This window comes from Geotrypetes seraphini, chromosome 1 (assembly GCF_902459505.1).
Source record: "Geotrypetes seraphini chromosome 1, aGeoSer1.1, whole genome shotgun sequence".
In the NCBI taxonomy this organism is placed as follows: Eukaryota; Metazoa; Chordata; class Amphibia; order Gymnophiona; family Dermophiidae; genus Geotrypetes; species Geotrypetes seraphini.
Window position 1 is genome coordinate 462,303,904 of NC_047084.1, and position 25,286 is coordinate 462,329,189.

At 49.5% G+C, this 25,286-nt stretch overlaps 1 protein-coding gene across 5 annotated transcripts in view; it reads left to right on the forward strand.

The window, feature by feature from the left end:
- The window catches only part of LOC117349547 (rho-related GTP-binding protein RhoA-A), a 55,589-nt gene that overhangs the window by 5,422 nt on the left and 24,881 nt on the right, over nucleotides 1-25,286 (forward strand). For all 5 annotated transcript variants that reach the window (XM_033923123.1, XM_033923104.1, XM_033923139.1 and 2 more), the window contains exon 2: nucleotides 22,176-22,333. In XM_033923123.1, coding sequence (XP_033779014.1) covers nucleotides 22,178-22,333 — 156 coding nt within the window. In that variant the 5' untranslated portion in view covers nucleotides 22,176-22,177. The remainder of the gene's footprint in view (nucleotides 1-22,175; nucleotides 22,334-25,286) is intronic.

The window sequence follows — 25,286 nt, forward strand, 5'->3', positions numbered from 1 at the left end:
TCTCTGCAGGCATCCTCTTTGGCTGTGAGGACCCCTGCTTCCCAGGACACAGGGATTGTGCCATGCTCCCCCGCAGGAGTCCATGCTAATGCACCAGCTGTTTCCATGCTCGATTGGGACACCCTGTCCATGCCTTTGCTTACACAGGCGGGCACTACCTCAGGGGAGATGTTGCAGGCCTTGCGGATCTTCAAGACCTAGATTTCCCCTCTCTCCGATTCTGGGGGAGGTTCCCACGGTGTGGAGCTCTTTAAGCCTGCACATCTGGTGGATTTTATCTTGGTCCCTCCAGGAGTTGAAGCTGGAGGTTGGGCAGTCTGTCACTGCGGAATGTTCTCGTCTGAGTGGTGGGGATACTCAGTGATATGTGGGCCCCTTAGAATGTGTCGGGGCCATGTCTTGGCTCTGCTTGATGGGCACTTTTATTTTAAATTTTAACCAGCGCTTTGCGTCCCCGACAGTTGATTGCTCAGTGGCACAGGCTGCCATTCCTCCCCAGTGGTGGATGGTGCTGAAAAGGATGTTCAGGACCGCTGAGAGGATTTTCTCTTCGCGTGCTTTATTTGACTCAGTGGCTGCCATGATTGCAACAGCCACCTCCTCTGTGTGCCAGATCTTGCCATTTTCTACTCCACCATTATCCTGCCACTTTTGTGGTCCAGAATCTTGCCTTCCTGATCTCAGGGGTGGACTAACTAGCAGATGCCCTGTACGATATGCTCAAAGGATTTAGCAAGCTTTCGGCCTCTGCCATTTTGGTGCGTCAGATGGTGTGGTTCCGGCAGTAGTCCTGTTGCTTTTCTAAGGGTAATTTCTGTTTGACACAGGTCTGGATGACCTTATGGCTAATGTGCAGGGCCAAAGGCCCAAGTCCTTATCCCTTTAGTCGTTCCTGTCAGGCCTTCTCTGGGCAGCCCTCTTCGTAGCCTGCCAGGCAGAGGTTCGGTAGTTCCCAGTGCCAGTCCACAGGGAGCTGTCTGACAGCGCCCTCTATTAAGCACTTTTGACTCCAGGCCTTTGGCTGCCCTCTGCAAATCGGAGGATGGCCCTTGGCTCCTTAACGGAATGGTAGGCCATCACCTTGGGCCACTGGGTCCTGAAGATCCTTCAGGATAGCTACAAGCTTGGGTTTTGTCATCCCCTGGCAGATTTTTTTTTTCCTGGTTTTCCTGGCAGGGCGGCTTGTAAAGGTGGCCCAGGTGGAGGCCAGTCTCGGCAGGTGCTAGACATTGGAGCCATAGAGCCTGTTCTAGAGCAAGACTCAGGCTGTGGCAGTTTCTCAATATGCTTCATCGTGTCAGTAATCCTGGGAGCAGTGCTGGGGGTGCCTTGTTTCCAGATGAAGACCGTACATTCAATGAGTGCCTCGGTGGTTCTGGGGGAACTTTTTGACATCCCTGGATCTGATGGAAGTCAATCTCCATGTTTCCAGACTACAGGATATTCCTGAGGTTCTACATTCTGTAGCAGCATTATTGGTTTGTAGCACTGCCCTTCAGGTTGGACCAGGACCTCGACCTAGAGTGGTGGTGGTTGCGGCATCAGTTCATCTGCACACCCTAGAAGTTCTTGTTCACCTGTGTTTAGACAACTGGCTTATCAAGGCCTTGTCAGAGTCTGAGAGGTGTCGGTTGCTTACTGTGCTGGGTGTCGGCTGTGCTGGGTGTCTGTTTTCTGTGGGGCACACTGAGGCTGTGGGCCCCTCCTCTCCCCCCATGGCTGTCATGTCCAGGTTTGACATCTCAACCTGGTCTTCCACTCTTTAGCCCAAATCAGCTCTGTAGTGCAAAAATGTTTCTTTAAGGATGATATGTTCTATTTCATTTCTTCTAGACTCCAAATCTCTCAATATCCTTATCCATTCCTTGGTCATTTCCACCTTAGACTACTGAAATTCCCTCTAACAGGGAATCATCCGAAAACAGATCAGGAGATTACAGATAATTCAAAATACAGCTATCTTTAAGGCAAAAAAATTTGACAATGTTTCCCCTCTTCTTAAAAAAGCTCATTGGTTACCTATCACATCTCATTCAAAACTCTTATTAGCATTTAAAATTCAACTCAATCACTCCCCCATGTTCATTGAAAGGCTCTTAATTCCTTACGAATCCTCAAGATCACTGAGATCATCTCAGCAACATCTTCTGACTGACTATCCCCTCAATACGACGGCTGTTTTACGATACAATATGAAAAACCATTTATTCGGTAGCTGTGTCAACACTATGGAACGCCCTTCCTCTAACCCTACGTCAAGAAACTAGTTTAAAAACTAATCTTAAAACTTTTCTCTTCAAAGACGCTTATGAGATTTATGATTGATAATAAATAAATAAAACAATCAAAGAGGCTTGTTCCAGAAGACCCAACTTCCCTGATGAGTTTTTCCTGTACCTTTTCCTTTTATTTTTAATATTGTATCTCTACCCTTTCTCCCTTTGTTTCAATTTTGGTCTTAATAGTTACTATCAGTTTGTCCATTCCCCTGACTTTTTAATTAATTTTTTAACACTAAAGATGTAAAACGCTTTGCTAAGTAAAGCGGTATATCAATACATAATAAACTTGAAACTTATGAACTTCTGGAACCTTAATGGATCTCATGATCATTTCTGGGGGTTTTTTTTTCTGGTGGCCATTCCCTCTACCTGTAGGGTTTCCAAACTTCAGGCTCTTTCCTGCCAGGCTCCCTTTTTGCATATTTCTGATTCTGGCGTGTCTACGCACTGTTCCCTCATTTCTTCTACAAGTGGTTTCTATCTTCCATGTGGCCCAGGAGGTCCGGCTTCCTGCCTCTTCCTCTGGTTCAAGGAATGGGGTGGGGTGGTCCCTGAATGTGCACAGGCTCCCTTTGAAGTATCTGGAGGTGACAAATGACTTCAGTGTCTCGGACTATCTGTTTGTGCTGGAGGGTTCTGCCCATAATAGAAACATAGAAAGATGACGGCAGATAAGGGCTACAGCCCATCAAGTCTGCCCACACCATTTGCCCACCCTCTTAAGTCTACTGACCCCCTAAAGTATAATTGTAATTATACTGTCACTCTACTGACCTGCTCATTCAAGTCCATACCCTAGTGACCCTATCCCTTGGCTTGACCCTCGTAGGGATCCCACATAGGTATCCCATTTGTTCTTGAAGTCTGGGATGCTGCGTGCCTCGACCACCTGCACTGGAAGCTTGTTCCAATGCTCAATCACTCTCTCCGTGAAGAAGTACTTTCTGGCGTCTCCACGAAACTTCCCTCCCCTGAGTTTGAGCGGATGTCCTCTTGTCGAGGGTCCCTTGAGAAGAAAGACTTCATCTTCCACCTCGACCCGTCCTGTGATGTATTTAAATATCTCAATCATGTCTCCCCTCTCCCTACGCTCTTCGAGTGTAGAGCTGCAATTTGCTCACTTTCTTCGTACGGGAGACCCTTTAGCCCCGAGACCATAATGTGCTTTGGAAGCCGGCCTACTCTATTTCCAGATGGTTCTGTATAGCTATTTCCTCTGCTTCAGTAGCGGCCAGTACGAAGCCCCCCTTTTTGGTGAGGACTCATTCTAATAGAGGACTTTCCTTTTCTTGGCCAGAATCATTGGCAATCTCTTTGGAAGAGATTTGCAGGACTACTGCCTGCCTGCCTCTTTGCATGCTTTCACCAGGTCTTATAGGATTGCTAGGCGATGATGCAGGTGTCTGATTTTGATGCCTCCGGTTTGGCAGCAGGCTCATTTAGTCCCAACCTGACTCCTTCGGGACTTCTCTGAGTCCCACTAGTCCAGGAATAGAGTGGGATTGTACAAGAATGAAAGATTAGGTTCTTACCTTTAATATTCTTTCTGGTAACGCCACACTCTGTTTCTGGAACCCACCCTGGTAAATGCTGATTCACCGATTGTCTGTCATAGCGAGAACTAGTAAGATGATTTATTGACCTATCTTTATAGGCGGTCCATTTTAATATGTTTAGTGCAAAGGATCTTCTTGAGGGGACAGCCGCTGGTACCGGGGAATTGATTTTTTTCTACCAGCGAGGAGGCATTTGTGGTGCACCTTTTTCAGAGGGGCGAACTTCCAGATCTGATTCAGCAAATCCTCCTTGGTGTTGCGCTTTGAGGAGGCGTCGCCTCCCGAGTGTGGAGAACCCTCTTTTTTGGGGGGGATCTCCTCTGCTTCCCGCTCTTGTCCGATACATCCGTTTTTTCTGGATATTATCCTGGCGCAGTGGACTTCGCCGGAGGTGCCTTTTTGGTTTGTGCACTCCTTGACTTGTTTGTATCCCATCCCGGTGGGGGATGGGGCTACCTTAAAGTCGCCAGTGGTGGACGCAGTGGTCTCAGCTATTGCGGTTCTGTTTTATGGGATTCTGAGGAACGTAAGTTGGAGACTATTCTTAAACAGAATTTTGATGTGTCCGCCTTGGGGGTCCAGGCAGCTATTTGTGGGGGACTGGTGGCTGGTGCCATGTTTCGGTGGGCCAAGCAGGTCCTTGACAGTGAGTCTGATCCTGGTCCTTTGTGCTTCAGGAGGTGGCAAAGATTGAGATGGCTGCCTCTTTCCTCTGATGCCTTCTAGGACTTCTTGCGGATGTCTGCCAAATCCATAGGTTTCAGTGTGGGTGCACGTTGGACCTTCTGGCTTCGGGCTTGGTCGGCAGATGCGGCGTTCAACACTAAACTCACTAAATTTTCGGGGGTCCTTGTTGTTTACAGAGATTTTGGACAAGTTAGTTCAAACTCCGATGGACTCTAAAGTTCTCCGCCTGCCTGAAGACCATGCTTGCCAAGCTGTTCGGGGTAGCACTGCTCGGGGGTGTCTGTGAGATTTCCACAGGTACCGCCCTGGGCATGGGGCTGCTGCATACCTGACCTCTGATTTGGCTTGGAAAGGGGCCTGGCTTGGTCTCTCTGGGCTTAGCTGGCAGCCTTTTGTGGCTTGTTAAAAGGTCAGTGTTTGATTGCCATTCTGGATCATTTTTTGCGGGTGGCCAAGTTGCTCGAGCCTTCCGTTAGACTGTCTGTTCCTTCTTGGGATCTTAATTTTGTCTGGTGCACCCACCCTTTGAGCCTTTGGGGGCATGCACATTGAAGGACCCTACTCTTAAAGCGGTCTTTTTAGTGGCAATCACTTCTGCTAGACGTGTTTCTGAGTTGCAGGCTTTCTCTTGTAGGTCTCCGTTCCTGGAGTTTACTAGGGTGCGGGTTATTTTGCGGACTGTTCCTTCCTTTCTGCCTAAAGTAGTTTCTCCTTTCCATGTCAGTCAGTCAGTGGTCCTCCCAGTGTTGGGTTCTCGGGATGGATATACAAAGCAGAATCAGTTGCAGAAGTTGGATGTTTTTCGGGTTCTTCTTCTTATATCCAAAAGACCCAGGAGATTAGAAAGTCAGATCGTCTCTTTGTTCTTTTAGCGGGCCCTCATAAGAGGGATGGCGCTTCCAAGGTTACCATTGCGCATTGGATCAAGGAGACTATTACCTCAGCATATCTTCAGAAAAAGCCTGTTCTGGAATTTATGGAAGCTCATTCCACTCAGGGTCAGACGGCTTCTTGGCCTGAGTCTTCGCTAGTGTCTCCAGTGGACATTTGTAAGGCTGCTGTTTGGTTTTCCTTTCATTCCTTTGTCAGACGCTACCATGTAGATTTTCCGGCACATTGCGACACAGTGTTCGTTGAGCGTGTTCTCATGTCAGCCCTTCAGGGAGGAGTCCATGATGGGGACTGCTTTGGTACATTCCGCTTGTAAGATTAACCTATGCCGGTCTGGAGAGTTGCTAAAGAAGGAGAAATTAGGTTCTTACCTGCTAATTTACTTTCTTTTAGCTTCTCCAGACCGGCATTGGACCCCCACCCTGTCTATTGTCATGTTGTTCTTGTGGGTGTTGTGCATGCAGATTTTGTTTTTTCTGCGGGTATTACCGTATTTTCACGCATATAACGCGCGCGTTATACGCGTTTTTACCTACCGCGCATACCCCTCGCGCGTTATATGCGTGAGCGCGGTATACGAAAGTTTTAAAACATAGTTCCCACCCCGCCCGACGCCCGATTCACCCCCCCAGCAGGACCACTCGCACCCCCACCCCGAACGACCACTCGCACGCGCTCCCACCCGCACCCGCATCCACGATCGGAGCAAGAGGGAGCCCAAGCCCTCTTGCCCGGCCGACTCCCCGACGTCTGATACATCCCCCCCCCCCCCCGGCAGGACCACTCGCACCCCCACCCCGAAGGACCGCCGACTTCCCGACAATATCGGGCCAGAAGGGAGCCCAAACCCTCCTGGCCACGGCGACCCCCTAACCCCACCCCGCACTACATTACGGGCAGGAGGGATCCCAGGCCCTCCTGCCCTCGACGCAAACCCCCCTCCCCCCCAACGACCGTCCCCCCCCCAAGAACCTCCGACCGCCCCCCCAGCCGACCCGCGACCCCCCTGGCCGACCCCCACGACCCCCCCACCCCCCTTCCCCGTACCTTTGGAAGTTGGCCGGACAGACGGGAGCCAAACCCGCCTGTCCGGCAGGCAGCCAACGAAGGAATGAGGCCGGATTGGCCCATCCGTCCTAAAGCTCCGCCTACTGGTGGGGCCTAAGGCGCGTGGGCCAATCAGAATAGGCCCTGGAGCCTTAGGTCCCACCTGGGGGCGCGGCCTGAGGCACATGGGCCAAACCCGACCATGTGTCTCAGGCCGCGCCCCCAGGTGGGACCTAAGGCTCCAGGGCCTATTCTGATTGGCCCACGCGCCTTAGGCCCCACCAGTAGGCGGAGCTTTAGGACGGATGGGCCAATCCGGCCTCATTCCTTCGTTGGCTGCCTGCCGGACAGGCGGGTTTGGCTCCCGTCTGTCCGGCCAACTACCAAAGGTACGGGGAAGGGGGGTGGGGGGGTCGTGGGGGTCGCCAGGGGGGTCGCGGGTCGGCTGGGGGGGCGGTCGGAGGTTCTTGGGGGGGGCGGTCGTTGGGGGGGGGGGGGGGTTTGCGTCGAGGGCAGGAGGGCCTGGGATCCCTCCTGCCCGTAATGTAGTGCGGGGTGGGGTTAGGGGGTCGCCGTGGCCAGGAGGGTTTGGGCTCCCTTCTGGCCCAACTACCAAAGGTACGGGGAAGGGGGGTGGGGGCGTCGTGGGGGTCGCCAGGGGGGTCGCGGGTCGGCTGGGGGGGCGGTCGGAGGTTCTTGGGGGGGGCGGTCGTTGGGGGGGAGGGGGGTTTGCGTCGAGGGCAGGAGGGCCTGGGATCCCTCCTGCCCGTAATGTAGTGCGGGGTGGGGGTAGGGGGTCGCCGTGGCCAGGAGGGTTTGGGCTCCCTCCTGGCCCGATATTGTCGGGGAGTCGGCGGTCCTTCGGGGTGGGGGTGCGAATGGTCCTGCCGGGGGGGGGGGGATGAATCGGACGTCGGGGGGGGGGGTGAACGGAGAGTCGGGACAGCGCACGGAAAGTCAGGGCAGTGCACGGAAGTCAGGGGGGGTGAACGGAGAGTCGGGACAGCGCACGGAAAGTCAGGGCAGTGCATGGAAGTCAGGGGGGGGGTGAACGGAGAGTCGGGACAGCGCACGGAAAGGCGGGGCAGTGCACGGAAGTCAGGGGGGGGTGAACGGAGAGTCGGGACAGCGCACGGAGAGGCGGGGCAGTGCACGGAAGTCAGGGGGGGTGAACGGAGAGTCGGGACAGCGCACGGAAAGTCAGGGCAGTGCACGGAAGTCAGGGGGGGTGAACGGAGAGTCGGGACAGCGCACGGAGAGGCGGGGCAGTGCACGGAAGTCAGGGGGGGTGAACGGAGAGTCGGGATAGCGCACGGAGAGGCGGGGCAGTGCACGGAAGTCAGGGGGGGTGAACGGAGAGTCGGGACAGCGCACGGAGAGGCGGGGCAGTGCACGGAAGTCAGGGGGTGAACGGAGAGTCGGGCAGCATGCGCGGTATAATCGTGAGCGCGTTATACCAAAGTTTTTGTGCTTATCGTGATTTCTGCGCGCTATACACGTGTGCGCGTTTTATACGGGTGCGTGTTATTTGCGTGAAAATACGGTAGTATTTTTCTAGGGCCGGGGAGAATTGAAGAACAGCGGCTGTGGCTCGGCTGGCGAGCTGTGGGGACATTCTCTTGCTGGGATCACTCCTTTGCATTTTCTAACAGCATTCAGATATATTAATTGTTACTCCTGTTCGGAGTCTTATTTCTGTTTACAGTTCTTAGTTCTGCTTGGCTATTCGGCAAACTGAGGTAATTAGGGGGAGTAACCTATTAAGTACCATTCCAAAGTTTTGTCCGCCTCTACCTGCTGGTCATGATGAGATATAACCTGCTTGTAAGATTACCCTATGCCGGTCTGGAGAGGCTAAAAGAAAGTAAATTAGCAAGTAAGAACCTAATTTCTTCTTTTAACAAGAGAATCTAGCAGATCCTTAAATGTAAGAGATGAATCAATAATAATACCCAATATTAGCGAGGAAAACTCAATTTTCAGAGATTCTCCTGAGTCTAAGGTCACAGCTGAGGGAAGAGAATCTAACTTTGGACTGATCCATAAAAGTAGCAGCATTCAATTTCATCTGGACCATCATTGCCCAGGAGTGAAGCTTAGCAATGCAATGGATAATATTGGGTGTTAGATTAACAAGATGTGTGTTGACCTCAAGTAATATGAAGATATCACCAGCGTACGTTAATAGTTTCCCGAATATTCAAGTCATAGTATTTCAGAGTACTCATGAAGATGTTAAATAAGATTGGAGACAATGGGGAGCCCTGGGAAACACCACAAAGGGCTCTCCAAGATTTTGAATTAGATCCTTCCATATTAACTGAGTAAGAACGGGAGGATAGAAATTTATCGAACCAGTCCAAGACTGTCTGATCAAGGCCAGTGTCGTAAGAGCATATAATGCAGAATATTATAATTGACTACGTCAAAAGCTGCAGACAAATCAAACTGAAGTAAGATAGCATGTTTCTTCAAGATTGTAACTGCTGTATCTTAGAAAGGAGAGAGACCAAAAGGGTTACTATGCTGAAATTCAGGCAGAACCCATGCTGGAAAGGTAAAAGAATGGAAGACTTCTCCAAGTAATTTGAGTGGGCTGGCAATAATTGATTCCATACGTTTAGTTAGAGGTATATTTGCAATCGGTCTATAGTGGAAAGTGAGTTGGATCTAGGTTTAGTTTTTTTTCAAGAGGGTTTTTATACCCATGTCATTGGAAAAAATATCTGTTTCTAAAGCATAATTTAGTAATGTAGTCAGCCAGTTGATTGCTTGAGGTGGAATATTAGCAAAAAGATAAGAGGAAAAAGGATCAAGGGTGCATTTACATCTCATCAATTTTGCGCATAGTTTTAAGACTCGGGACTCGGATACCAAGTCAAATGAGTGCCAGAAACGATCTGCTAGCATCGGCATTAAACTACCCTTGAAATTTGAGAAAAGACCAAAGTCCACCAGAGAGAGAATTCCAAATAGTAACGATTTTATCTTCAATAAAAAGAGCAAGAGGATCTGCAGAAGGTGGTGAAACCTGAAGAGATTTATGGTCATGACTTTTTAATGTACACCAGAGTATAAATAGAGTACCATTTTGGTGATTAGAATTGGCAATTTTACCGGCATAGTAGTTTTTTCTTGCCTTTTTCAGCTCAGAATTATATTTTCTTATAGCGAGCCTACAATTAAGTTTATCTAAGTCTAAATTAGATTTCTTCCATTTATGCTCGAGTTTCCTACATGTTTGCTTGAGTTCTCTGAGATGGTGTAAATCAGGGAGAATTTCTAACATGAGTAATAGATTTAGTAATAAGAGAACGAGTGTTAAATTTGTGCTCTCAGAAGTTGTTCTCTAGTTATGTTTAAATATATTTATTGATTTTCAAATCATATAATCAAGAATACCTCAGTTGTTCTCTAGTTAATCCAGCTACCATCTACAGGGCCTTCTCTCGGAGAGCAAGGTAACCACTTTAGTGCTAGAGTCTAAAATAGGTTTGAACTAATTTTCTTTAAGTTGCAGTTATTTTGTGCTGAACTTTTTCTGGTATATAAGACATGAAGATGGGTAATGTAAATTCACCAAGGTAATGGTCCAACCAAGGGACTCTCTGCCTGCATACATTGTTGATAGCAGAGTTCTGGGAGGTAAGATCCATGACGAGAGAGTGATCTTTCTTGGGAGGAAATTAAGTCAAGAGTATCCTTTTCCTTAGCAACAGCAGCAGATGAATCCAGAGACCAATGGGATAGCACACATCTACCAGCAGGCGGAGATAGAGAAACTGATTAACAGGTGGTCCTATTGCCTGGCACTCCTCCTGTATCTTCAGTATGCTTTATCTCCCAGCAGGTGATGGTCGCTATTCAACTAGCTCCTGAATTCTGGCTGTGACTGGAAAATTATTTTCTCCTGTTGATCTCAGTGAGATGCCAATTTTATTTCTCCTGTTGAGGTTTCTCTTCAGTGAGACAGGGGTGTCCGGCTGAACAGTGCCGGCTTTAGGGGTTACACCTGGGCCCCCCCAGGTCCCTGCCTCACCCTCCCTCCATTGCTAGAGGGTCTGACTGGGTCTCAATTTTTTTTTTTCTTCTTTCCCTTCTCTGTTAAAAAAAAAAAAAAAAAAAAAAAAGGAGACCACAGTTGCTATATTCTGCCCTGTTAGTGCTGCATAACCAGCTCTTACTGACTTCAACCGGCCCTAGCAACAAGCTTATGAGTATGTATGTGTTTTTTTACTGTTTGAACTTCAGGTTCTGTTTGGGAGTCTTAGTACTGTGGGTTCGGTCAACGTATGTTTAAGGAATGGATATGTTATTGAGGCTAAGTTTTGTTTTTTTTTGTTTTGTTTTTTTTTATGACTAGAAATCTGTTGAGGGAGCTGGGACTTTCCCGCCCTTTGCATGCACACGCTTGGTTTCCTTGTTGGTTACAGCGCGGCAGTAGCAGTGTGATTTCATGCTCGTACTTGTTCTCCTCGTTTGGTTTCAGTGCAGCAGTACTAGTCCTGTTTATTCCGAGGCTCTCTTTCGTCTGTGTTTGTCGCGGCCATGTGCAGCCAATTGTGCAGGTGCCGATTTATAGCAGCGCGCATGAGATGGGACATGTTTTTTTCCGGTGCTGTGGCAAGCACCGCACTGTTCTTCTAGTTATTCCCCGGGTCTGATTTTCTTTTTATGCAGGCCGGAGCAGGGTAAATTTTGTGGGGCTTGAATCCGACTGTTTCTAGAAACGTTGATGCAGCGGCCACGTGTTGGCGAGAATCAGGCACGCACTTGAGTCTCTGGCGATGGCGGGAGAGCTGCAGAGTTCCGGTAGTTTATTTCCAGCTGACTTTGGTCAGGGTATGCTACGGCTTCTCTCCTTTCCAGTTCAGACAAGTTCGTGTTTCGCCAGCTTTGGGACAAGCTTGGGCAGATTTATATGTCTATGTCTGTGTTCCTGCTGTATTCACTTGAATGAAGCTGCTAGTTTAATCGGACTCTGGGGTTAACACTCAAGGGGATTACCAGAGAGACTCTGACCTGTTCTAGGTCACCCAGTCTCGGTTTGTCTCCAGACTGGGTCGACATACGGCAAATCACGGCACAGTGAGATCAGCAGTAAGATAGTGCCCTGTATTTCACACAGGTATCTCATTGTCTCTCTTGAGGTCCCTGCAGATTGACCCTTTGTCTGTTGGTAACTATCCTCTGTGCTGCGCTGCATGTGTCTGGAAGTGGCAAAGGATATTTATGCCTAAAGGTAGTACAAACATTTTCCAAGTTCGGGCTGTCTCTATGGGCGTAATGACGCTTAGCATCTTCCTGCGGCCTGGACTCTCTTCCTCTATTTCTGAGGGGGCCTGGACTTCAGATTTCTATGCTTATCACGCTGGTTTCTCCTGTCGTCATCTTCTCATGGCACATGCTAGACGGACCCCCCCTCCCCCCCCCCCGACCAGACAGGAAGGGCTATGCAGCTCCTTCTAACCAGGAGCCAGTTACCTATTCTATCAAATCCGCAGAGGAGCGCACACTATGTGGCTGTTAGCCTCATCCCTGAAGCTCTCATTAGCAATGTGTGCTTTGTCTGATACCTGTTAGGATGCTGCTGTTTTCCACGGGGCGGTAGATGCAGCATCTTGATTGTGTCTAGTACGTATTCACTTTAAAGGACATACGTATTTCGCTCATGTTGCATGGAGTTAGTACTGTTTTCATGTATACTCCAGTATACTGTATACTCCAGTATACTCCTCTTTACATTGCAAAACTTGATTTTTCCTAGGAGAGCTTCTTTCTTCTTACAGATCCTACAGTTCTCATCCTGCCGTTCCCTGACCTTCTGCACTTCATTCTGAGGGGATCTTGACTTCTTCCAATGACTCGTCAGGCTTTCTCACGAGGGGGAAGACGCTATAATGTCAGGTCAGGGGGCTGTGAACATTTTTCAGGATGCTTGCAACTTTGCATCTTCCTCAGGTTTCCGGTTCGTTCTTGGAGTTTCTATGTTTTGTGTTTCCCTAAGTGTTACTGGTCCTCGGGGCAGTTCTTGTAGTTCTTCAGGAACTAAGGAACGTTGGGTTCCACTTACTGCATGGTGCCCAAGATGGGGGCATTGGGCAGACTGGATTCCATTCTGCTGAATTAGTTTCTCAGGGTTATACACTTCTGCAGTAAAACTGGGAGAATACTTACATTTTCACTATAGACTCTGAATCGGCACTAGGTTTGCTTGCCTCTCTTGGAGCAGCGCTTTCGGTTTTGGCACATGCCATTTCGTCTACCCAAGGCTTCATGAACATTAAAAAAATGTGGGCAGTGGTACTGTTTTGGCGCTACCAGGCGATTCACCTACTTTCGTCTTGACTGACTGCTTGATTCGGACGTCTTCCAGTCGGGCTATTTGACTGACACGAAAAGGGTGGTTTCTTTTCCTTAGTTCTTTAGATGTGAATCATTGAATTTGCACAGCGCTCTTTTCTCCTGTACTATTTATAGGTATATTGGGGAGATGTTTTTATTCATATAGGAGAGAAATGTGTTTCTTCCCAGAGACTAGGGCGATGGGTCATAGTCTCAGGTTTGTATTCTTCTTCGGTCACCATGACCAAGAGTATGGGATTCTGTACAGGTTCTAGGATCCATGTTGCTGACTCCACTGGGAACTTCGGCTTGCTTTCCCATTATAACGCTTCAGCAGTTGCTTTTGTTCCATTGGTTCCCGGTATCTCAGGGCTCCAATTATTTGGTGGGCTCCTCAAGCATCGCTCTGTATGATTTGGTGGCTCAGCGAGATTTCTCTTTTCAAAGGCATTCCTCAGTCTTTGCTGGACTAGCTCATGGTCACCAAACATCCCGTGCTGTCGGGTTGGGGGGCTCATTGCCTTCCATCCTCAGCTCCAGGAGTCTGGTCTTAAGAGGCGGCTCAGTACTTGTTCATTCTTCTACTCTGGAGCATGGTCAGGCTACCATTTCTGGATCTTCAGACCATTCTTCCTAAATGTCGCTGAAGGTCTTTTCAGTCAGTATTATGATGGGGTATTTCTCTACAGCCTGGGCAGTAGATGATGTACTCATTTGGCGGGTAAAGTTGTGGTTCTACTTCAATGGGTGGACCCCCATCTTCCTCTTCTGTTAGCAGATAATTTTATGGGTCAGGAAAAGTTTGAATAGACTTTCCGCAAAATCTGAGCATGGCCCATTTATTGTATGTTACAGTGTACTGCGCTGTGTACGCTCTAGAAAGTATAAATGTTAGTAATAGTGAAATCTTCTACATCCTGGATATTGAGAATTTTGGCTCAGGTGTTCCAGCTCTTTTTATGGAAGTGAGATCTCCTGGAATTAGACCTCATGGCCTAATCTCAATATTCTAAGCTTCTTAGCTTCTTCGGGCACAGGGAGTGGGAGTCAGAGGGGGTAGCAACGTGGCTTCTTTCTTGCCTCCGGTTTCTCTTTTTTTCAGTGTTTTTCCCCTGGCTGATGATGGCTTGGATTTGCCATGTCAAGCTTGCTTTCAGGGCACAGTATTTGTAGAATCTCTGGATTGGCTACGCCATCCTTGCTATGCGGATCTGATGAGTCTTTCGACAGCTGGACTGTTGAGTTTCCTGGTATCTCTGGATTTGCTCACCTAGGGTCCGATCAACATGGATATTCATACTACTTTGGTATTACGACCTAGCTTTTGAAAAGTCATGGCTGACGTGTAAGGGTTAAGCTTAGCAGGTTGTTTCTTCTCTTATCCAGGCGATTCAGATGTCTTCACCTGTGGCTTCTGCTTCCTTTTGGAGGTTTTTCCTTTCTTGGGTACTTCTCAACATTTGCACCCTTCCAGAGTTCTTTTTATCCCAGGACAAGCAGGCAGCATATTCTTAACACATGGGTGACGTCACCGACGGAGCCCTCGGTACGGACCTTTTTAACTAGAAGTTTCTAGTTGGCCGCACCGCGCGTGCGCGAGTGCCTTCCCGCCCGACGGAGGAGTGCGTGGTCCCCAGTTTCTTCGTTTCCGCGGAGCGAAGAAGACGCGTGTGTTTTTTCAACGGCCGTTGAAACCACTTTTTGCCTTCCCGCTCGCGCTTTTTTCCAATTTTTATCTTCCTTTGCCTTCGGGTTTCTTTTTTCTTTGCTTTGTAAAAAAAAAAAAAAAAAACTTTGCTTTTTTTCCCCTTTTTTCGTTTTGCCCCGGCGGGGCCTGTTGCCATTATACAGGCCTCGGGGTTCGATTTTGCGGAGGCCGTTTTCCCCTTCATGCCCCCGCAGGTCGGTTTTAAAAAGTGCCAGCGGTGTGCACGCCCGATCTCCCTCACTGACCCACACAATTGGTGTTTGCAGTGTTTGGGTCCGGAGCATCGGGCGGACTCCTGCACCCGCTGTGCCACTCTTCAAAAGAGAACCCTTAAAAACCGAAGAATTCAACAAACTCTCCTCTTCGGCACCGGGTCGGCGATGGACTCCTCGACATTGACATCGGTACCTCAGAAATCGGCCCCGTCTACCTCGACACCGCCCGACCCCACATCGGCGTCTCTGGCGCCAGGTAAGCCGGCTAAGAAGCCTTCCTCTTCCCTTGAGCGCCCTCCAACTACGGTGGCGACGCCAACCTTGCCGGCATCGCACCGGTCCCGCAAGCGCTCCGCCCCGATCTCGGTGAGTGCCTCGTCATCGGCCTCCTCATCGCCGGGGCGTGGAGCGGCATCTAAGGAACCGAAGAAAAAGAAAGCGGTTCCGATGCCACCCCTAGATGACTGTATCTCGGCCATCTTAAAGGCTCAACTCCAGGAACAATTGCAGCAGCAGCTCAAACACCTGTTGCCCACTATCCTGGCACCGCTCCTTCCGGTACCAGACCGGCCCGAGCCCCGTACCGAGCCCCCGGTATCCACCCCTGCGGTACCCATCAATACTTCCATGCCGATTCTTTCGGCTGAGCAGCTTCATGCCCATCCAGTGGTGCACTCCCATACCACATCGGATCCTCCTCGGCACCAAGCAGTGCGTCATTCTTCCTGGGACCGGGATCGACGCCGGTCTTCCTCTCCTGGTACCGTTTCGGTGCGTTCTGGGAAATCTTTATCCAAGACCCGCCATACCTCACCTTCCACCCCGGTGTCTCGACATGCACCAGAGGTCCGGGACCCTGACTTATGGGAGGAAACCCCTCTCGGTACCGAGGAGGATCCCTCCTCATCTGAGGAGTACCCGTCGGCACCCGATGCCACCTCCAAACCGGAGCAGTCCTCGTTTTCTAAATTTCTGAGGGAAATGTCTGCAGCCCTGTCCCTTCCTTTAGAATCTGACTCAAAGAAGTCTCAAGCCTTCCTGGAGGCTTTAGATTTCGAACAGCCTCCTAAAGAGTTCCTCAAGCTCCCCGTGCATGACATCCTACGGGAGACCTTTTACAAAAACTTAGAGAATCCCCTTACGGTACCGGGGGCTCCACGTAAGCTGGACAACCTCTATCGAGTCATCCCTATTCCAGGGTTTGACAAATCTCAATTGCCCCATGAGTCCCTTCTTGTTGAATCCACCTTGAAAAAGACTCAGGGCTCCAGTGTCTATGCCTCTACCCCTCCTGGCAGAGAGGGTAAGACCATGGACAAGTTTGGCAAGAGGCTCTACCAGAATGCCATGCTGGCCAACAGGGCGAACAACTATTCGTTTCATTTTTCGTTCTATATGAAACATTTAGTCCAACAGCTGTCTGCCCTTCAAAAGTACCTGCCGGAGCGCAAGGTCCCACTGTTCCAACAGCACATCTCTGGCCTTCTCCAGCTACGCAAGTTTATGGTCCGCTCGATATACGACTCATTCGAGCTCACCTCCCGTGCCTCTGCCATGGCCGTTGCCATGCGCCGCTTGGCCTGGCTGAGAGTCTCCGACCTGGACATCAACCACCAGGACCGTCTAGCCCCCTGTCTCGGGGATGAACTTTTTGGAGAGTCACTGGATTCCACCACCCAGAAACTCTCCGCCCATGAAACAAGGTGGGACACCCTGATCAAACCAAAAAAGAAGGCTCCGCCTGCCCGACCTTATCGACCTCAGTCATCTTATCAGCGCAGGTTCTCAGCCAGGCCACTCAATCCGCCTCCTCAACAACCTCGGTGGCCCCGTCAACAGCAGCACCATGCCCAGGCTCGTTCTCAGGCCACTCAACCCTCCAAGCCTCTTCAGCCTGCTAAGCAATCCCAGCCCTTTTGACTCTTCTCTCCAGGGCATAGCCAGTCATCCACCTTCGCTACCTCTTCCACAACCAATCGGAGGTCGTCTCACCATATTCTCCAGCCGTTGGGAGGCCATCACATCGGACCAATGGGTCCTCAACATCATCCGCCACGGCTACTCTCTCAACTTCCAGACTCTTCCACCGGACAATCTTCCCGTAGAGTCTGCTTCACACTCATCTCAAAACCCCTCCTCCTGAGGGAGGTTCAATCCCTCCTCCTTCTCAATGCCATCGAAGAAGTACCTCCAGATCAAAGGGGTCAGGGATTCTACTCCCGCTACTTCCTGGTACCCAAAAAGACGGGAGACCTCCGTCCCATTCTCGATCTCAGGGACCTCAACAAGTGTCTGGTCAAGGAGAAGTTCAGAATGCTCTCCCTTGCCACGCTCTACCCTCTTCTTGCTCAACACGACTGGCTATGTTCCCTGGACCTCAAAGAGGCCTACACTCACATCTCCATCAATCAGAATTCTGCCGCTACCTGCGGTTCCAGGTGCTGCACCACCACTATCAGTACAAGGTGCTACCGTTCGGCCTCGCTTCCTCACCCAGGGTCTTCACCAAGTGCCTTATAGTAGTGGCGGCCTTTCTCAGGTCTCACAACCTCCAGGTGTTCCCCTATTTGGACGATTGGTTGGTGAAAGCACCTACGTCTCAACTTGTGCTACAGGCTACTCATCACACCATCTCTCTCCTCCACCTCCTGGGGTTCGAGATCAATTACCCCAAGTCGCATCTGCTTCCCACCCAGCGACTTCAGTTCATTGGAGCAGTTCTGGACACCACACTAATGAGGGCTTTTCTTCCCTCCGATCGTCAGCGGACCCTGCTCCATCTCTGTCGTCAGGTGCTTCTGCATCCCTCCATTCCTGCCCGTCAGATGATGGTCCTCCTGGGTCACATGGCCTCGACGGTGCATGTCCTTCCTCTGGCACGTCTCCACCTTCGCACACCTCAGTGGACCCTCGCCAACCAATGGTCACAGACTACGGATCTTCTTTCTCATCCCATCTCTGTGACATCATCTCTTCAGCAATCTCTCCAATGGTGGTTGAACTCCTCAAATCTTTCCAGGGGTCTTCTTTTTCATCTACCCCCTCACTCTATGATCATCACCACGGATGCATCCCCCTATGCGTGGGGAGCTCACCTGGGAGATCTACGCACCCAGGGACTTTGGACCCCATAGGAGCGTCGTCATCACATAAATTTCCTGGAACTCAGAGCCATGTTCTACGCCCTCAAGGCTTTCCAACATCTCCTCTGTCCTCAAGTCCTCCTCCTGTGCACAGACAATCAAGTCGCCATGTACTACATAAACAAACAAGGCGGCACCGGATCTCGCCCCCTTTGTTTGGAGGCTCTGCGCATCTGGACCTGGGCCACAGACCGCAATCTCTTTCTCAGGGCGGTATATATCCAGGGCGAACAGAACTCCCTGGCCGACAATCTCAGCCGCATCCTTCAACCTCACGAGTGGACGTTAGACCCTCTGACTCTGCTCTCCATCTTTGCTCGATGGGGCACGCCGCAGGTGGACCTCTTTGCAGCACCTCACAATCATCAACTGCCCCTCTTCTGTTCCAGACTCTTCTCTCCTCACCGTCTGTCCCCGGATGCATTCCTGCTCGATTGGAGGGACCGGTTCCTGTATGCCTTCCCTCCACTTCCTCTGATGTTGCGGACCTTGTCCAAGCTCCCCAGGGACAACGCCACCATGATTCTCATCGCCCCTCGGTGGCCTCGGCAACACTGGTTCTCCCTCCTGCTCCAACTCAGCTCCAGGGAGCCCATTCCTCTTCCTGTGTTTCCTACTCTGCTTACACAGCAGCATCAGTCTCTACTGCATCCCAATCTGTCTTCGCTCCACCTGACAGCTTGGTTTCTCTCGGGCTGACCTCCCCGGAGAATCTATCTCAGCCGGTCCGCCTCGTCTTGGACGCCTCCAGGAAACCGGCCACCCTCCAATGTTACCATCAGAAATGGACCAGATTCTCCTCGTGGTGTCTCCGGCATCATCAGGAACCCACCTCCTTAGCGGTGGAAACTGTATTGGAATATTTGCTCTCGCTGTCCAACGCTGGCCTCAAAACTACCTCCATCAGAGTCCACCTCAGTGCCATCACTGCGTTTCATGAGCCTATCCTCGGAAAACCCCTCACGGCTCATCCTCTGGTTTCCAGATTTATGAGAGGGCTCTTCAATATCAAGCCGCCTCTCAAGCCTCCTCCTGTCGTCTGGGACCTGAATGTAATTCTCTCAGCACTCATGAAGCCTCCGTTTGAGCCTCTTGCCACAACTTCGCTCAGGCTTCTTACCTGGAAGGTACTTTTCCTAATTGCCATCACCTCTGCCAGGAGAGTTAGCGAACTGCATGCACTGGTTGCTGACCCACCGTTCACTGTTTTTCACCATGACAAGGTTGTTCTGCGTACCCACCCTAAATTCCTTCCCAAGGTGGTCTCGGCTTTTCACCTCAACCAGTCCATTGTGCTGCCCGTCTTCTTCCCTAAGCCTCACTCGCACCCTGGGGAACAGGCGCTGCACACGCTGGACTGTAAGCGTGCCCTTGCTTACTACCTTGATCGTACCAGAGCTCACCGTGCATCCCCTCAGCTGTTTTTGTCTTTCGATCCCAACCGTTTGGGTCGCCCTGTCTCCAAACGGACACTTTCGAATTGGCTTGCTGCCTGTATTGCATTCTGCTATGCTCGGGCCGGTCTCTCACTGGAAGGTACTGTCACGGCCCACAGAGTCCGAGCTATGGCTGCTTCTGTAGCTTTCCTCCGTTCCACGCCCATCGAGGAAATCTGCAAGGCTGCCACTTGGTCCTCAGTTCACACGTTCACTACTCACTACTGTCTGGATGCCTTTTCCAGACGGGATGGTCACTTCGGCCAATCGGTGTTACAAAATTTATTTTCATGATGGCCAACCATCCCCCCTCCCTCTTTGTTAGCTTGGAGGTCACCCATGTGTTAAGAATATGCTGCCTGCTTGTCCTGGGATAAAGCACAGTTACTTACCGTAACAGGTGTTATCCAGGGACAGCAGGCAGATATTCTTACGTCCCACCCACCTCCCCGGGTTGGCTTCTTAGCTGGCTTATCCTAACTGGGGACCACGCACTCCTCCGTCGGGCGGGAAGGCACTCGCGCACGCGCGGTGCGGCCAACTAGAAACTTCTAGTTAAAAAGGTCCGTACCGAGGGCTCCGTCGGTGACGTCACCCATGTGTTAAGAATATCTGCCTGCTGTCCCTGGATAACACCTGTTACGGTAAGTAACTGTGCTTTTTGGCACGAGTGTATTGCCAAGGGCACGAGTGTATTGCCAAGGGAACAGTTCAATTCCCTTCAGCTTCAAGTTCTATTCTTAGCTTGTTACAAGGGCTAGGTATATTGCTCTTCGCTTACTTCTCAGCTTCATGTTGTTCAGTTCCTAAACGGAGTACGGTATATTCGTACACCTCTTAGAAAGCCCTGTCCGGAGTACAGTCTTAAGGTACTTCTTCGCAGTTTACCGAAGGCTTCATTTCATCATTGTCTTTTGAGACTATAGGTCTTTGCCGTTGAACAAAGGGTTTCTTGTGGCCATGGCTTCAGCTCGGCGGTTTTCCGAGTTGCAGGTCTTGTTTGGCAGGGATTCCTATTTCTGAATTACAAAATCTGGGGTGTCAGTTCAGACGGTACTACAATTTCTTTCTAAGGAGGTGTCATCCTTTCTATTATGACACTCACTTTTCCTTCCTTCTTCCTGGGAGCAGAAATGGGGAGATGTGCTTTTATTCACTGCATGTTTTTGAAAGTGCGTAGCGTTCTCCGTGAGCTAGGTTTCTAACAACTTTTAGTTGTTTAGATCAGTGATTCCCAACCCTGTCCTGGAGAAACACCAGGCCAATCGGGTTTTCAGGCTAGCCCTAATGAATATGCATGAGAGAGATTTGCATATGATGGAAGTGATAGGCATGCAAATTTGCTTCATGCATATTCATTAGGGCTATCCTGAAAACCCAATTGGCCTGGTGTTCCTCCAGGACAGGGTTGGGAACCACTGGTTTAGATCACCTTTTTGTATTCTTCAAGGGACGCCTCAAACGTATGGCGGTGTCCAAAGCCTCCATCGCTCGATGGTTCCAGGAAGACATTCTTTATGCTTGCTTGATGGCAGGGAAGCGGTTGGCGAAAGAACTTCATGACCATTCTGCCAGAGCGATAGCTACTTCTTGGACTCGGTCCAGAGGTTTTTTCCTTGGAGGAGTTTTGTCTCGCGGCTACTCACCAGAGGGGATAAGCTTCCCAATGTTGGTCGCCGTCAGCAGGAGCTCATCTGCTCTGGGCGCTTCCCCCATAGGAACTCCGTGTGCAACTTCGGCAACACTTTCCATTCCCACTGCCAAAGCAGTAGAGTCAGCCCGACAGGGAGGTGGTTCGGTGAATGGAGGCAAAAGTGAGATCTCATTCCCGTGTGGAGTAAAGCCGCCTTTGCTCTCTCCCACCACTGGAGTTACTTTGCCTAGTTTAATGCAGATACCAGGCAACAACTGCTCGATTGTCTACTGACGAACTGGGAGCGCTGGCGTCTTAATGCTCCCTTTCCTCTTGTAGGGAATTTTTTTAACGCTAAAATTTTCAAAAGCAGAGAGAGCCCGATCTCAGCGTCTGGTCGATTCCGCCCTCCCCCCCCCCCCCCAACATTTTCCTTGTATGTAAATTTCTTGTGTTTTGTCTGATCTCATCCAGCCTCATGTTATAACATCTTATCCTTTTAGAATCTTGCCCTTCCCCCTAACAATTCTGTACTGACTTATGTTTGCATGGGTTGAGCTGGTGTTGAACGGGGTAGAGTTTGGGCTTTGCACTTTTATTTGAACACAGTAGAACAGGTACCCGTCAATAAGAAGCAGAGTCCACAGTAATTTTCTTCCAGTATGGAATGGGGCTAAGAACAGGACATGTAAACGGGAACATGTTTTTTAGAGCACTGTCTCTTTGCCTTTTATATATGCTCCACAGCCGCCACTGTGCTCAACTGAGCATAGTTTGAACAGTTAACACGGGCACAAACTATTCATATCCTGCTTGCAAAGCTTGATTCATTGAGCTTCAGGGTTTCCTTTCATATGTATTGCTGAATGAGGAGACTCTTCTCTTTCATACAATACTGTTGGATATGGGATGGTAGAAACATAGAAAGATGACGGCAGAAAAGGGCTATAGCCCATCAAGTCTGCCCACTCTACTGACCCACCCCATTAAGTCTGAGTACTAATGACCTAGTTCCTTAACTCGACCCTCGTAAGGATCCTACTCGTAAGGTACTTCTAGTAACCTACAGAGAGAGAACACTGAAAACCTCTCTTGGAAATGTTCATAATCTAACTTAGAAAACAAGGTTTAGAACAGTATATGAATTGTAGTAATGACTAAAAGGGAAGAGCAACTTAATCAAAAGGCAACTATCCTTTATATCTCTCAGTTGTGCTTTTCTTTGCTTTCAGGTATGGCTGCAATTCGTAAAAAGCTGGTGATTGTTGGTGATGGTGCCTGTGGGAAGACTTGCTTGCTCATAGTCTTCAGCAAAGATCAGTTCCCAGAGGTCTATGTCCCCACAGTTTTTGAGAACTATGTGGCAGATATTGAAGTGGACTCAAAACAGGTGAGCTAATTTGTTTTGTTGAGAGGCATAATAGGACTGAGCATTCTAGTCCTTTGACAATCTGCCGCACTCTTTTTCCTCATTCCTTAGCATCTTGGCTTTACAATTCTGAACTACCGTATTTGCCGGCGTATAAGACGACTTTTCAGTACCTTAAAATCCTCCCCAAAGTCGGGGGTCGTCTTATATGCCGGGTACTGTTTACATCACAGTTCTTCAACCGCCGGTCCGCGGACCGGTGCCGGTCCGCAGAAAATTCCTGCCGGTTCGCACAGGACCGGCGAGATGGACCCGTTAAATTTTCTGCCCCAATGGTGTTTGCAGAAATCTTCTGTTCCTCCCAGCCTCGGGCGATCAAGACAGGCGGTCATTCCCTCTGTGAGTCTCGCCTATGCGGAAACAGGAAGTTGAAACAAAATAGGCGGGACTCAGAGAGGGAAGGTCCCGACGTTTGCAGCCTGTCTTGATCGCTGCCCCTGCTGAGTCGCCGAAGAGGGCCGCGGGGAAAGTGCAGGCAGAGAGAAGATGGTCAGCGTGCGCGGGGAGGTCAGCGTGTCGATTGGGGCCATCAGCAGCGTTTGTGCTGAGTCTGCCCACGTGCAGGATGCGGCGGGTAGGGGCCTCCGACTCGTCTTGGGCGGCTGGGCCTGCGGTGCAAAGCTGTTTTTGCCGGCTTGGGGGGGGGGGTCGCGAATGTGCAGGGCACAGCAGGAGTAAGATCATGGGGAGCCTTCAACAGTGGCTGTCTCCTCTCCTAGCAGCTCTGTACTTACCAGGGCAGTGATTCACTTTGGCAACTTCCCCTTTCCTCAGAGGCGGCAACGGACCCAAGGCTGCCTAAGGAAATCACTGCTGCAGGCAAGTACTGAGAGCTGCTGGAAGGAGAGGAAGCCACTGTTGGAGGCTGGGAAGCTGATGGATAAAGGGAGAGCTGCTACTGCACCTGGAGAGAGGTAGAAAGAGAGATGCTGCTGGGAGGGGAAGAGGGAAAGAGTTGGGAAGAGAGCTACTGTTGGATAGGGGGGAGGAGGGAAGGGAGAAGGTAAAAAGGAAGGAAACAGCTGGCAGGGAGATTAGAGGAGGGAAAGGGGAGAGACAGGAATGAGAAAGTAGAGAGAGATTGATGCTGGAAATGGGGTCAGCAGAGAAATGAGAGAGGGATAAAGATGCTAGATCTGGTGTAGGAGAGATAAAAATGAAGAAAGCAGTGAAGCTGGAATGAATGATGTAAAAAGGAGAGAGGAGGCACAGGCTGGATGGAAAGGGGAGAGGGGCATAGAAAGAAGTCAGATACATATGGAAGGGGGAGAGGCCAGACAGTGGATGGAATGGGCAGATGCTGGAAGGAAGAGTGGAAAGAAGATGAAAGCAGAGACCACAAAAGGTAGAAAAAAATCATTTTATTTCTATTTTGTCATTACAATATATCAGATTTGAAATATATATCCTGCTAGAGACATAACTGTGGACTGCAAAGCCTAACACTATTCCTGTCATGTGTGACTGCAGTATTCTGTTAGCATGATATTTCTGTGTAGCATTCTGTAATAATTTGGCTTGTTCAGTTTTCTTGATAGTAGAGGGGATATATGTGAAGGGGAGGGGAGACAGGGGTTTTGTTGGTCCTTGTTCTGAATATTTATAAAATGACAATTGTACAGAATATTGTTTCTTTTTATACTTTAATAAAATACGTTCAATATAAAATCATAACTGAGGCTTGTGCAGATGGGATCAGATGGTTTGTGGGGACCGAGCTTGCGGAGATGGGGCGAAAATGTGTTTTTTAAAATTTCGGTCTTAGTAGTTTGCCGGTCCACAAAATAATTCTTTTATTTCTGCCGGTCCACGGGTGTAAAAAGGTTGAAGAACACTGGTTTACATGCCCTTACTTTACATGCCCTAACATCTCCTTCCTTACCTCCTTACGGTGCTTACGGTACTAGTAAACCTGCCGGGACATCAGCGGGGCCATGGCGGGACATCAGTGTGACAAGGGTGCCAGCTCCTTCATCCTGTGCAGCGGGAAGCAGCGGCGCTCTGGCCCCACCCCTTTTCTCTTTACTACGTCTCTCGCACATGCGGCCGTGTGTGGAGTCTAGCCCTTAAGGAAGTTGCGGGGGCGAACAGGAGGCTTTTGAAGGCTTTTAAAGGGAAACTGTCATGCCAGCAAACTTGCTAGGGACTTGCCCGGCACTTGCTCTCTCCCTCTATGTGTTATCTTCCTTCTATCATTGACAGTTTCAGTTTGGTTAACAGTTTAGAAAACAAATAGCATGGCAGCTCCCATGGGTTTATTGTTCTATTCAGCTTTAGTGAATTAATTAAAATTGTTGAAATAAATTCTGATGTTCTTTTAAGTTTTATTTGTTGTGCAGAAGGTGTGCGGAAGAAGGGGTAGTCTTATATGGCGAGTATATAACAAACTCTATATTTTAACTGTAAAAGTTGGGGGGTCGTCTTATACGCCCAGTCGTCTTATACGCCGGCAAATACGGTATTTAAGTTGTTATTCCTCCCTATCAGCAGATGGAGGCAGAGAACAGACTTCAAGTGATTTATCCAGTGTACGGGAGTTGGTGCTTAGAGGGGAAACCTGCTGTGGTAGGACCTGAAATGAGCAGTTCAAGCATCAGAAGCTATGATTGTGTCTGAATTAAAGTAATTCTGCAAAGAAGAGAGGGCTAAGATTATTCAACAGTGATGTGAAAGATATTTCAAATTATAGCAAGTGTTTAGTTGCAGTTATTGCTGCGAAAGGAGGTATAACAAGTTTAGGGGGAAAGTTATTTTTTTCACATGGATGATATGAGTGTTAGATAACTTTGTTTCAGAAATAATTTAAAAATGGTTTACTTGGCTTTCCTTTGTCTAATTTTACATTTAAAGATCAGAAACCATTTGATGTGACATAGGCAATAAGAAGGGAAATCAGGGGGAATATGTATTCTCA